General features: G+C 31.9%; 2 protein-coding genes across 2 annotated transcripts; both read right to left on the bottom strand.

Moving 5' to 3' along the window:
- Positions 1–4,227: 4,227 nt before the first annotated feature.
- On the bottom strand, positions 4,228–6,966 carry LOC114320539 (UDP-glycosyltransferase 74G1). Its single transcript, XM_028267606.2, has 2 exons — positions 6,158–6,966; positions 4,228–5,128 (listed from the first exon to the last, which is right to left on the bottom strand). Exons 1-2 carry the CDS (start codon positions 6,809–6,811, stop codon positions 4,661–4,663), a joined length of 1,122 nt encoding a protein of 373 aa, XP_028123407.2. The 5' UTR covers positions 6,812–6,966; the 3' UTR covers positions 4,228–4,660.
- Positions 6,967–10,510: 3,544 nt separating this feature from the next.
- On the bottom strand, positions 10,511–12,747 carry LOC145806988 (protein FAR1-RELATED SEQUENCE 3-like). Its single transcript, XM_082904878.1, has 5 exons — positions 12,397–12,747; positions 12,165–12,260; positions 11,187–12,050; positions 11,018–11,104; positions 10,511–10,609 (listed from the first exon to the last, which is right to left on the bottom strand). Exons 1-5 carry the CDS (start codon positions 12,745–12,747, stop codon positions 10,511–10,513), a joined length of 1,497 nt encoding a protein of 498 aa, XP_082761004.1.
- Between the last annotated feature and the right edge of the window lie 1,079 nt (positions 12,748–13,826).

Consider the following 13,826-nt stretch of genomic DNA (forward strand, 5'->3'; position numbering starts at 1 on the left):
ATTTGATCAAATTAATTACAATTGTTAATATTTTTTTGATAAAAAAAAAAGTGCAAATAAGCGACATGTATTATGTTTTTTATTAACAAAATTGTAAACATGTTCAACTCAGTTAATCTCAACCGACTTAGTCAGTTTTTTTTCCTTGAAAAATTTTAATTGGCATTACCAATTGGATTAAATTGATACAAAATTTAAAATTTTATCAAAATTGAACTAATTAAAATTACAAAAATTAAAATAATAGAAGCAAAATATAAGCAACTCCTAATGTAATTTACTCATTCTTTCAAGACCAACATGATGTACTCTCAAGTAATCGCACAACTATTGCTAACAAAAAAAAGGGACAAATTATGCAAATGGCCCATGTAGTTTACACGTTGTGTCATTTTGGTCCTTCTAATTTCAATTTGCTCAATTTTGACCTTGAATTTTGAACCATGTATCATTTTGGTCTTATTAAAATGGAAGTTAAGAAATTGAACGAAAAATTTGCACGTGAATGACATGTGATTGGTTTCCAAGGAAAAAATAGACATTTTACTTTCCCTTCTAGCCTCTTCCCTGCGTGTGATTGAACAGAGCCATCGACCACTGTCGTCTATCGTTCCACTGCCTTCCGATGCCGCTACCACAGCCAAACAACAATCCCAACATCAACAGACCATCATAACTATCAAAAATTACAAAACAAAGATATCTTCAGGTCCTCTCCATTAACAGTCTTCAAACCTTGCAATTCCATTATAAACTGTAACCATCACAAACTGACCATCTTCGGGTCATACTCGGTGTGAGCTTGTCTTGGCTTCCCCACAACAGTGATATGAGAACCTAACATCAATCCATATGGAAGAACAATGATTCCTCCACGGTCTATGAATTCAGACCCTGACAATGAAATCGAATATAGGCACGACTTGGGTCAATTCTTTGTAGTCTTTTTCACATCATTTTGAGTTTTCCCTAATTCGAGATCATCCCAGAGCTTCTTTTCCAATTTGAATGCCTCTTTTGCCGACTTCAAAATCCCTAAAAACCCATTTTTACTACTACTATTCTTAACATTATTCTCAAAATTCAAACTCGATACAGTTTTGTACTCTCTGATTTGCCTCTCGGGCCTTCTCAATTATGAAGGTTGGTGATTCAAATCTCTTAGAGGGACCTCCAAGGGCCGAATCGGAGCTTCTTTTTCTATTAATTCTTTTTCGCTTTAAAGCTCTAGAGGCTGAGATAATGTGTCATTGAAGAACCCATTCAAACCCTCTTGTGTCACAGCACAGAACCCAGTTCTGAAAACAAAAGGAACTTCTAAAGTAACCATGAAAACATACAAAAACCCAACACAAATCAAAATTTGAATCGATCTCTGTTGACTCAGATGGCCTCGGCTGATTAAGGTTCAAGGTTTTGGTTAAAACTCCCTTCTTTTTAGGGGCTTTCTCTTCATCACGTCACCCTCCCTCTTCTACAATCACGACGCCATTACCCCACTCATTTCATTCCAAACTCACAACAACAACCGCCTTGCCATCACCCTATGCTACTTTATCATCCCTCATAGGCCCTGAACGCCACCTCCCTTTTCTTCCCCCAACTCTTCGACGACACCTCTCTCTCTCTCTCTCTCTCTCTCTCTCTCTCGTATGTGTACATATATATATATATATATATATACATGTATGTATATGTGTATGCATATATCATTGAGTTAAATGGGAGTGAGTTAACTCACTTTGAGTTAGATGGATTAATCATTGAGTTAATTGAGAGTGAGAGCAAATTGACTTTTTTGCCCTTAAAAACTCTGCACATGTTGTCTACATGGGCCTTTTCCGTCCAAATGCTTATTAGAAGTTATCTATTGGACCAAATTGATACAAAATATAAAATTTAAGATCAAAATCCAAAAAATTGAAATTGAAGGGACCAAAATAACACAATATGTAAATTATAAAGACAATTTACATACTTTATCCAAAAAAATATAGGTACGCTTATGTTTACACTCACATATGAAAAAGACATGAAAGCATTATAATCATTTTAACTAAATAAATAAATAATATTCCAAATTTGGATTAATTTCCACCCTTGTGTTTTGGGTTTGGACCCTTATTTTAACTTGTAATGGTTATAGAATTTGATAGGTGAGCTTATCTATTTTCTCCCCAAGTAATCGTTTAATTTGCTAAAACTTTAGAGTTGGCAGTGAATTTGAAGATATACATAATCATTATAAATAAATAAATAATATTCCAAACTTGGATTAATTTCCACCCGTGTGTTTTGGGTTTGGACCCTCATTTTAACTTATAATGATTGTAGAATTTGATAGGTACTCTTATCTATTTTCTCCCCAAGTAATCATTCAATTTGCTAAAATATCAATAACGTTTGGGAGTTCTAATTTAAAAGTTCTAATAAAGCTTTAATAATGGTTCTCACATAGTGATGTGATGTTTTGACTTGTGTATTTTATTTTATTTTATTTTATTTTTGTTTACCACATCATTAAAACTCTAATTTTAAATCTCTCTATCACTACCCTAAAGTTTTAGAGTTGGTAGTAAATTTGGAGATATATATATATATATATAGATATATATATATATATAATCATTATAAATAAATAATATTCCAAACTTGGACCCTTGTGTTTTGGGTTTGGACCCTCATTTTAACTTGTAATGATTATAAAATTTGATAGATGAGCTTATCCATTTTTTTTTTCCCTGTTGGAACATTTTAATATATTTTATTTATTTATTAAATTTTTTGTAACCTTTTATTTTGTCCATGAATAGAGATTATTAGAAGGTCATGCGCATTAGTGGTGAGTTAGTATGTGTTTTGGGTTTTTTTTTTTAAATCAAAAAATTAAAAATTTAAGATTAAAATATTTGAACTCCTACAAGGCTTGTGAAAGATTAGAAATCTCATTTTGCTTATATAATATATAGATATAGATTTTGAATTGAATATCATATAATACAGATATAGTGATATACATACGCTCAAGGCATTTTTACATGATTTGAATCCAGTCTTGCAATCAGAAATAGATAACTAAAAAACCAATGCAAATCGTGCTCTAACTTCCATGGTTGTAAGAGAAGAATCATAAGAAAGAGAGAAGGAAACAGGAACCTAAGGTGAAGAGGTGGGTCAGAGCTGCCCTACTCTGTCTTCTCTTTGTTTTCTTTTTGGGCAAATTCCATTTTTAGTCTCCATATTTTCATTCTTATATCATTTTGATCTCATAATTTTAATCGCTTCGAATTAATAATTTTTTTTAATTTCTCTAATTGATTATAATTATTAATATTTTTTGAAAAAAAAAAATATGTACATAAGCAGCATGCATTATGTTTTTATTAACAAAATTGTAAACTTGTTCAACTCAATTAGTTAATCTCAACCAATTTTACAACATTTTTTTCTTTAAAAATCCTAATCAATATTACCAATTGGATTAAATTGTCAAAAACTTTAAAATTATGAATCAAAATTGAACTAATTAAAATTTAAAAAATTAAAATAATATAATAAACAAAATATAAGAAACTACTAATGTAATTTATCCATTTTTTTTTCTTTTTTGTTTTTTTTTTTTTTGTTGGCCACGACATGGTTTTGAACTTGCATTTGAAATCCTTGGAACAATAAGCTCCCCGAGACAAACATATTGATTTAGGTGGTGTAGTAAACCTATGATTTATATTTTATTTTATTTTATTTTTATATAAAATAGAATATTAACAATTTACTACAAAAATTGATATTTTTCCATAAGTTCAAAGTTGAAATATCACAGACACATTCTTTCAAGACCAACATGACTTGTTCACATATGAAAAAGACATGAAAACTTAGGTATCATAAAAAATCTTTCATGAAAATGATCATAAAAGATTTGTCACCTTTGGATTACACTCAGAATAAAGCACCACACACTAATCAAGGTAATCTAAGGGTCATAAATCTTTCATGATCATTTTCATGAAATTTTTTTCATGATCCCTAACATTTCTCATTCACTAATGACTAATCTTATATTAGAAAATTTTCCCATATATTTTTATTATTTTATTTTTCTTAGAATTTATCAAAATTTACTTGAAATCTCATAGATGAGGGAAGATATCACCATTAGGACAAGTTTGTCAGGTTCATACTCATTGTGATTCTTAAGATTAATCAACAATATCACACAAAAAATTTAATTAACAAAATATAAAATATTTAAAATTTATAAATCATGTTCACGTTGAAACAAACTTTCTTAACAAAGTAATTTCTTAATCATGTTTCATATTCCTGCCAAATAAGCAAATACAATCAATCATCAACCTACTTTTATTAATCATCACTAAGATGAAATTAAGCACTAATGAGATTAGGATCGCGCTAATTCAGCTACGAATTCATCAATGTTCTTGTCTGAACTCCCACCATCACCAAGCGCCTCTTTCGCCAATTTTTTCCATTTCATTGCATTCATCTTAACTTCATTTTTCTTTTCTCCTTCAATCACCTCCTTCATGCAAGCCTCCAACACTTCCCTCCTGACAATACCCTTATCATCCATCTTAGCCCTAATTCCTATACCCCAAACATCCTCCACAAACTTAGCATTCGTAGCTTGGTCCGACTAATATGGAACACCAACCATTGGCACCCCCAAGCTCAGTGCCTCAAGAATAGAGTTGAACCCACAATGCGTGACAAAGCAACCTATTGACTCGTGTGCCAACACCTCTAGCTGTGGACTCCATGTCACCACCAAGCCCTTCTCGGCTGTGTCATTGATGAAGTTGTTTGGTAGCTTGGCTTCTTCGGTTTCCCTCACGACCCACAAGAAGTTGTAATTGCTTTGGTTTAAGCCCCATGCTATTTCTTCCATTTGTTCGGGTTCAAATTGGGCCATGCTGCCAAAGGATACGTAAACAACAGAGCCGCTTGGCTTGGCATTTAGCCAGTTCATGCACACAGTGGAGTGAGGCTTGAAGAGATTGATGCCATAATCTGTGTCATCTTTGAGTTTCTGATCTAAGTGCATGGATGGAAGTGTTGGGCCTATTGTTCTCACCCGCCATAGTTTTGACATCCAATCTACCACCTAATATACGACATTTTAATCAAAACCACAATGACATGTTACAAAATAGAGATTCATATTAAAATCTAACAAAAAAATATATATATTATGTACTGAGAAAAAAATATACTTAAATATGTTTTCAGAATTTAAATATTTAATCTTTAGTGTAGATTTAGACTTGGTGTGATATGACTAACACCAAAATAAATTTTACAATGCTGCATATTCACACGCACACACAAAACAAATTAAAAAAAAAATTAAATGTATGATTTAAATTCAATCATCACAAGGTTGTTTGCATTAGTTAGTTTGACTAGCCTATGTGGAAAATCATCTACAGAACCACCATTGAGTTGAGAAATTTTCAATATGCCCATCCTCAAAATTGTGGGTTGGTTAAATATTTTGGCGGTTTCAAAAGGATTGTTTGAGCAAGTTAGGTGGAATATAAATACAAAATCAAAAAAAAAATCAAAGCACATAAAATCTTAATTTTTTCATAATATCAATAAAAGATTTATTGTTTATTCCAAACCCCAATACAAAATCCACAAAATAATCGAACCATGCTATTTATTCAAAATCATATTTCACAAATCAAAATACAAAACAGTCAAATTTGAAGAGAAATATGCAATAAAAATAAGAGATGTATGTCATCCAATTGATGATATTAGATTTAGTGAGATTTTTTGCGAGCAAATGCAAGATAATTTCACATGTATATAGACGGTTTTGGTCAATTCATAGGCAGGTTTATAAACTTTAAAAGTAGACAAGCTAATCGGCTAATTTTTATTATCTAACCCGCTCATCTTCTTGAACCACACGGATTGATTTGAATTGATCAATTGATTTGGGTGAAGGCAGGTTGGTGGGTTTTTGCACACCCTTTAACACCATATTCAAATTCTATGTATTTTTTTTTTTTTTTAGTACTTATCATATCTGAAATGTTTTCAAAATAAAATTCTAGACAATTTAAGGGTTTTTTTTTTTTTTTTGAAATATTAATTACACCAAGTTAAAAATTGATATGCATACCTCTTTCTCCAATTCGTAGAAAGTATTAAAAAGGACCCAATCTGCTTTATCAACGTTACAAAATTGATTCACCAACAAGTCATAGAAACTTGGATGCAACCCATAAGCATACACAAACGACGGCGTTTCACAGGGCTCAAGTGGTGGCAATCCAGGCAACAATATAGTTGAATCTGGTGAAAATGGGAGTGAAAGAAGACCCTCATACACATGATAATATATGCTATTGACAGCACAAGTCTGAGTGAAAAACACAACTCCAAGTATTCCCAACTCCTTGGCAACATCAAGAGCCCAAGGCAAAAACCCATCATAAATTAGGGCATCTACTGGTCGGCCAAGCCCATCGAGTTTCTTGATGAGACTGGCCAGAGTCTGCGATCCAACGTCGCGTAATTTGGTCAGATAGGCCTCGGGACTTTCGGCCTTGTCGTAGCCACCATCGTCGTGTCCATCAGAAAACGTGTCAGTGTCGATGGTGCTGATTGGGTCCTTGTGCGTGGACTTGGAGATATAAACACTGTTGGCAAGAGTGGCCTTGACACCTCTGGCTACCAAACGTTTGGAGAATTGAAGCATTGGGTTGATGTGGCCTTGGGCAGGGTAGGGTAGGACTAGAACATGGGCTTTGTAGGCTCTGTTCGGTGTCTCCATTAATTTGTCTCTACACGAACTCTCAGTGACTCACTCTAGTCTCAATTTTTTTTTTTTTTTTTTTTTTTTTGGGTTTTTGGTTTTTTGGCCTTGGAGAGAGGCACTAGTGCAAGCATTAATACTGATTTCCATGGAGAAACTACACTTAGGTCAAGTTTGGAAAGACTAAAAAAGTGTACTTTTTGTCTTTTTGGACTAAAAAATTGAGGTTAAAAATATGGATGTTTGGGTTAACTTTTTGACTTTTTATTGAAAAATGTGTAATAAAAAATTGTAAAAATTGATTTGTAGGGAAAAATTTGAATTGGGAGTTGTGCAGCCGTAATTGTTGACTTTTGGTGAATAGTATTAACTTTTTAGCTTTTTGAGTAACTTTTTGACTTTTTGACTTTTTTGGATCTTTCCAAACTTGGCCTTAGTTTGTGAAGCTGATCAGCAATGACATGTTTCTTTGCTTTGGTAAGCAAAGTTGTCTTTATTGTTATAAAAAAATGAACTTAACAATGATGTTTCAGTACAAGACAGGGGAAGCTAGCCAAAGCAAAACAGGTTAGATAGGAGAGGAGATAAAACCTATCTTAAAATTCAAATTTTAAATACATACGTAGGGAATTGGGTGACTATTTCAAAGTAATTAATATTTGGGCAAATTACATATACACCCCTCCAGGTTTGGTTAAATTACAGATACCCCCTGAGGTTTCGGAAATTACATCCCGCCCCCTGAGGTTTGTATTTTCATAACAATTTACCCCCTGAGGTTTATATTTCATAACAAATTACCCCCTAATTTCTTATGCAAATATAGCATTCAGGGGGGAATTCGTAATTTCTCAAACCTCAGGGGTATCTGTAATTTTGTCAAACCTGGAGGGGTGTATCTGTAATTTTCTCAATTACGATATTAAAGGTAACACTTTCTCTCATATCTTCTCTAATAATCAATTAATCATATCACTTACATATTATTAAGTTTAGAAAATGAATCTAGAAATTAGTTTGTATGTCATTTTTTATTTTTTAAAATATCACTGCTAATTTGATTTTGTCAAAATTTTTTAAAGTAATTATATAATAGTCTCAAAATATCATGATATATTATTATTCCCATCTTTATTAAGTAGTTATAAGATAATAGATGATCCACTTTAATATTGTGGGAAGTATGTAAATAATGTGACAATATATTCCAAAATTACTTAATAAATTTTCAAAGAGATGAGTTTGTTTCCTATCCACGGCAGTGGACTGGGTAAATTCGTGGGCCCACTACATATTTTATTGGGCAAACTTTATTTTACATGTACGTGTTTTGAATTAGGTGTGGATTATTTCTTGACATTTAAAAATTATTACATAACTTTCACGTAATTTGTGAATTAAAACGCACGTTACCTTCTATTAACAGAATATGTAAATTAACTATTATACTCTCATCTTTTTGGACTTCTCTCTTTGAATTAAACCAACAAATATATATCAACTATATATGTATATCTATATACGTTAGGCCCCTACTGGTACAAACATAAATCATTACTTGATATATTGATTGCCCAAGTTAAACAATTTATGTTTATATTTATATATAAATGTCTTTTATCAATTCTTTTTCTAAACTTTTCATTAATTGAATGATTTGATCACCTATTGGATTTTGTGAATAAACTGAATGACCAAAAATTTAAGTGGACTGCCACCTAGGATTAGTGAGCCCTACCACTAAATAATTTATTCCTCTCACGTGATAGAAAGAAAAAAGCAGAAAAAACAAAAACAAAAAGGCGCCAAACCTCTTCAACTCTTTCCAGACTTTCACTCCATTGAAAAAAGCATAATCATCACCAAAGAAAAAAAGCCTAAGTGGAAAGAAAAAGGTGATTATGTAAGTTTTTAATTTGTGTTTTTTTTTTTTTTTTTTTTTTTTTTTGTATGATTTAACTTGTTAAAATTATAAATTTTAATCTATTTTTAAATTTTTGGAAAGCTTTTTTTTTTAATTTTTGCAAGGAATTATATATTTTTAGGTTTATTATTTTTTGATTGAACAATGAATTTTTTTTTTTACTGAGAAACTCATATTCTAACATTGTATTTGGTTCATAAATTTGAATCAGATTTGAAAAAAGAAATTGTGTCTCACCTTTTTATTTTTCATTTTCAAATTCCTAACGATCTGGTTGATTCATAAACTTAGATAAAAATTAAGAAAAAAAAATGAAAAGGTGGGAAAAACATAAATGAAATATATTTATATTTAATCTATTTTTTTTTATTTTTTAAAATTTATATTTCATCTAGTTTTTTGTTCTCTGTGAAAATGCCAGGAGCTTCTAAATCATTTTTTTTTTTTTTTTTTTTTACAGAGCAACAAAAATCAACATCTCAACTATTAATTTCAACTATACATCCTCATTTCCATCCTTTTGTAAGAACTTATTTTAGGATTTATGTTTTTTAGAGTTCAACCTCTCATTTCTAGTTGAATATTTGTGGATCTTATTTGATTTGTGCCTCTTTTTTTTTGGGGGGGGGGGCTTCACTCTCTTCCTATTTTGAGGCATTCTAGTTGTTTGTTGAAAATCAACTGAAAAATGGTAACTTTGTTTATTTAGTGGCACCTTCAAGATGTTTGTTGAAAATCAACTGAAAAATGGTAACTTTGTTTATTTAGTGGCACCTTCAAGGTGTTTGTTGAAAGTCCTCCGAGAAATTGTGACTTTGTAACTTTGTTTATTAAATGGCATGTCAACTAATTTTTTTTTTTTTTTTTTTTTTGATAATAGGAAAAAAATTCCATGATGTAGCATAAGATCAAACAATGTCGATGCCGTAAAGTTTCAGAATAGACAATGAAAAATGAGAATGGCGAGCACTAGTTCAAATATCGAATTTTGCAAAAAGGCCTGATAGATTGTACTTGACATGTGTTGACGCAAGATGCAATTTTTTGACATTTTAATTTGAGTGTTTCTAGTAGAGGTGTTGGTCTAGTAAATGCTAAAGATGATGAATGAAGTAAGAATGATGGTTTAGAGACTTCACTCTAGAAGATGAACCAAATATTTTTTGAATATTGTGGGGCATTATATGAAAGTGTACAGAATTTTTTTTATATTATTTTTTTAATCTTTAAAATGTACACAAATGTATGTAGTCAATAGCAGTGTCTATGAACTTATGAATGTAAAACAAGATCAAATGATTATGTATCTTTTTGTAATGAAGTTGTGTAATTTTGGTGTTATTTTTGTGGTTAATTTGTTTGTGTTGCTAGTTAGTTTATTATTTGTGGTTGACGGTAGTTGATTGAAAAGTTGAGCATTGCAGAAAAATTGCAAATTTTTATATTTTAACATTGAAAAAAAGTTCAACATTTATGGTTAAACAATCCTAAAACTTGAAGAAATTTCTGCAATAACACTCACCAAATTAATGATGATCAAATGATCAAAAATCTATTTCAGATTATGAATTAAGACTATTACAATCTGTCAAATTCTGAAGCTTCATTTAAGATTCAAAATGTGATTGTTCCAAGAGTCAAATTAAAAACAAAAGCTGGAAAAGTATTTCCACCATGTACATTAATCATATATCATACCCATTCAAAAAAATTGTAGCAACAAAAAGAAGCATCCATACAAAATCATAAAATGCTTCAAATCTTTGGTCCTTCTTCATCATTCAATTTTGACTTCAAATCTTTGGTCCCTCTTCAACTTTATCTTCTTCTGGTGATGGCATGGAAGTAGGAGCTAAATCATAACATGCTCTCCAAGGTGGATGGATATTACTCTGCAATAAAAATAATAGAAATTATAAGATGCATATTTTAAGAAATTGTACCTAATAATCTATATAAAAATAAATAAAATAAAATGGAGAGCTTGTTATGTACTTGGGATTCACTACCATTGAAGAAAATTGAGTTCAGGTCAAAACCTTGTCCTCCTGTACTTGATTGAAATGGATATCTTCCACCTAATAGCATATTTGGATGACCATAATATGGATGTATCCTAGAAAAATTTGGATAGGCAGACATGTTTGGTCACATTGATGATCCCCTATTAAAGGCATAACTCTCTCCACCAATATATTGTGATCGTTGCATTTCAGTCTCCTACATTGATAAAAATATTGCATCCATTACACTTTAATCCTATTGACATCATTGTATTTAAAAATAAATAAATGTCTTACATCTAAGATAAAACCCTCTTGTGTTCTAGTCACACCAAAACCCGTAGTAGAGGTTGTAACATGAACATTTTCAGTCTCTTCAAAGTCCTATTTAAGCATTAAAAATAAAAAGTTAGTAACAAAAAAATAATCAATAAAAGAAGTAAAAAAAATGTATGATATTGATTACCTTCACTACATTTCCCTCATTACAAGTGGTGGTCTTTTGCTTCTTATTTCTTTCCTTCTTTTTCTTAACAGCTTTTTCAACGATGGATTGCTTTCTTTTCAATGGAGGTCGCCCCTTTTGACGAAGAGCCAATGGATCAAGAATGGCTCTACTCTCTTTTGGAATTATTATACCATCACCACATGAGGGAAAACCATTATGACTACTTGTAGATCTTGGCTTATTGCTACCATAAACATCTCCAACTTCGGTGAACTCCCATTTTAATTGTTGTATCCGTTCAATCATCTTGTCACACTTATCGACAGTTTCAGCCCCTAAATCGGCAACCTCATAAAAGGCATTGCAAATTTTATTAAATTGATGCGCTTCAGGTTTGGTAAAACAATTGACATAACTAATCCGAACTTTCATGTGGCTCCTTTTAACATTTTTATCCCATCTCCTCAAGATGTATTTCTTCGATACTTGGTCAATCTTTCTATGCATGAAGACTGTGATTTGATGCTTGCGCAATATTCTCCTAAATTCAAATAATCGACAATTACAATTAACTTCTTTTGTATCATCCTTAAAAACAACAATGAAAGTTGCACGTTGATGGCTCTCTCCAAGTTTGACATATTCATCAATTGCATATTCTGAAATGCCACCATCTTTTTTACATGTAGTCAAATCACAATAAATCTTTCCTAATATCTCTCGCTGGGACTCTTTGAATTTTGCTCTCGTGTAAGCACTTTGAAATTGCTTCTCTATCTCATAATGACTTATACATGGGATGCATGAGCTAAAGGAATTGAATTCCTCAAGATTTTCATTTTCTACCTTTTTTGCCAATGCATTCTCATACTGTTCAACAAACTATTTCAAAGTGGTTTTTGAATTGATATAGCCATCAAAAAAGGCATGCATGCTTTCACTACACTGAGTTGTTGACATTCCTGCCCAAAATATATCTTTGACAAAAGCTGGCACCCAACGATGTCTCTCTTCATACAACCCAAGTAACCACTCATTACTTTGAAGTTCAAACATCTCAATGAACCTATCCCATCTTTTTTTCAAATTCTTCTGTGGTCAATGAATCATAAACAACATTTTGCATTTCAAATTTGATTGGTTCATATTCTTTGTACTTTCTCAATTTTTCGGGCACCTTTTTCATGATGTGCCATAAGCATCACCTGTGTCGTGCATTAGGAAAAACCTTCGCAATAGCCTTTTGCATAGCTCTGTCTTGATCTGTGATTATTGCACTCGGAGGGCTTTCAAACATACATGTGAGCCAAGATTGAAATAGCCATGTAAATGACTCTGTGTCTTCACTTGAGATTAACCCACATCCTAGCAATATCGATTGTCCATGGTGGTTCACTCCAACAAAAGGAGCAAATGGCATGTCATATTTATTAACCAAATATGTCGTATCAAATGCTACTACATCACCAAACTCACGCCAAGCCGCTCTACTCCTCGCGTCTGCCCAAAATACATTCCTCAATCGGCCTTCTTCATTCAAATCAATCATGGAAAAGAAGTTAGAATTGTCGGATTGCATTTTCAGAAAGTAGTTTTGCATTGCAATAGCATCTCCTCCCTTGAGCTATAAACGCCTTATTCCATTAAGATAGTTTCTCGCATCATTCTCCAAAAATGTTAGCTTCTCATGTCCACCTCCCTCAACTACAAATGAATTAAAATTTTGATTCATTTTGATGCCAGCTATATCATTCAATTCAAGCCTTCGTTTGACATGTGGTTGAAGTATCCGATTGCATTTGAAGAATTGAGTTTTCCCTGGACTTAGTCCATGGTTATGATCAAGATTAACAAAATTCAACCTCCACTTTCCACTAGTGCATAGATTTGCTGTGACCCTTGCCTTGCAATTTGTCTTCAATTGTGGTTGCAACTTAACAAGGTTGCTTGATCAGATCTTTTGCTTTCCACCGCGATTACAAGTAATTGTCGCATATCTCATCTCCCCATCATTTCCTTTACTAGAAGTTCTTTTGCACACGGCAAAACCTTTTTCTTTTGCATATCGTGTGTAGAATTTCATAACCTCATCTACGGAGTCAAATACCATCCCCGGCTTAGGATCCTCTATATGTTCTTCTGTATTTCTTATTTCATCTGTTTGATTATCAATATTATCTTCAATCACTTCTGCACTTGCTTTCTCCATTTCATTCTCAATATCCTCCCCATTACATTCTGTGTTGCCATAATCACTTGTTACTCTATCTTCCATCCTTTTAAAATACAACAAAGAATTATAAACATCATTTTAAAATTTGACAAACATTTAACCCACCAAAATTGAACATAAATAGTGCATTATTATTTAGTACAAATCTCTCAAACCAAAAAATAATCTTCCAAGACTTTTGACAAATATTAAAGTTAAAATAAAAATTTTATTTATGTAAGGCAGAGTAGTACAAAAAGAAATATAACCCAATTCCATCAATTGACATTAAGACAGAGCACCACATATTTAAAAATAAAATAAAATTAAGGCAGAGCAGCACAACTTTCATTAAGATTGAAAAAGAGAGCATGCCACAATAATATTGTTCACTGTTTTAACCCTTTTTTTTTTCTTTTAAGACTTTTAACAAATATTTAGGCATG

The sequence above is a fragment of the Camellia sinensis genome, chromosome 14 (assembly GCF_055761805.1).
Source record: "Camellia sinensis isolate YWXY chromosome 14, ASM5576180v1, whole genome shotgun sequence".
NCBI classification, from domain to species: Eukaryota; Viridiplantae; Streptophyta; class Magnoliopsida; order Ericales; family Theaceae; genus Camellia; species Camellia sinensis.

Excerpts from the sequence above, each read along its gene's own strand:
- LOC114320539 (XM_028267606.2), bottom strand. The coding sequence starts at position 6,811 with ATGGAGACACCGAACAGAGCCTACAAAGCCCATGTTCTAGTCCTACCC. Across the intron at positions 5,129-6,157 it reads TCTACGAATTGGAGAAAGAG|GTGGTAGATTGGATGTCAAA; the intron begins GTATGCATATCA and ends GTCGTATATTAG.
- LOC145806988 (XM_082904878.1), bottom strand. The coding sequence starts at position 12,747 with ATGCAATCCGACAATTCTAACTTCTTTTCCATGATTGATTTGAATGAA. Across the intron at positions 11,105-11,186 it reads ATGAGGGAAATGTAGTGAAG|GACTTTGAAGAGACTGAAAA; the intron begins GTAATCAATATC and ends ATGCTTAAATAG. Across the intron at positions 10,610-11,017 it reads AAGAGGGTTTTATCTTAGAT|AGTAATATCCATCCACCTTG; the intron begins GTAAGACATTTA and ends TTTTTATTGCAG.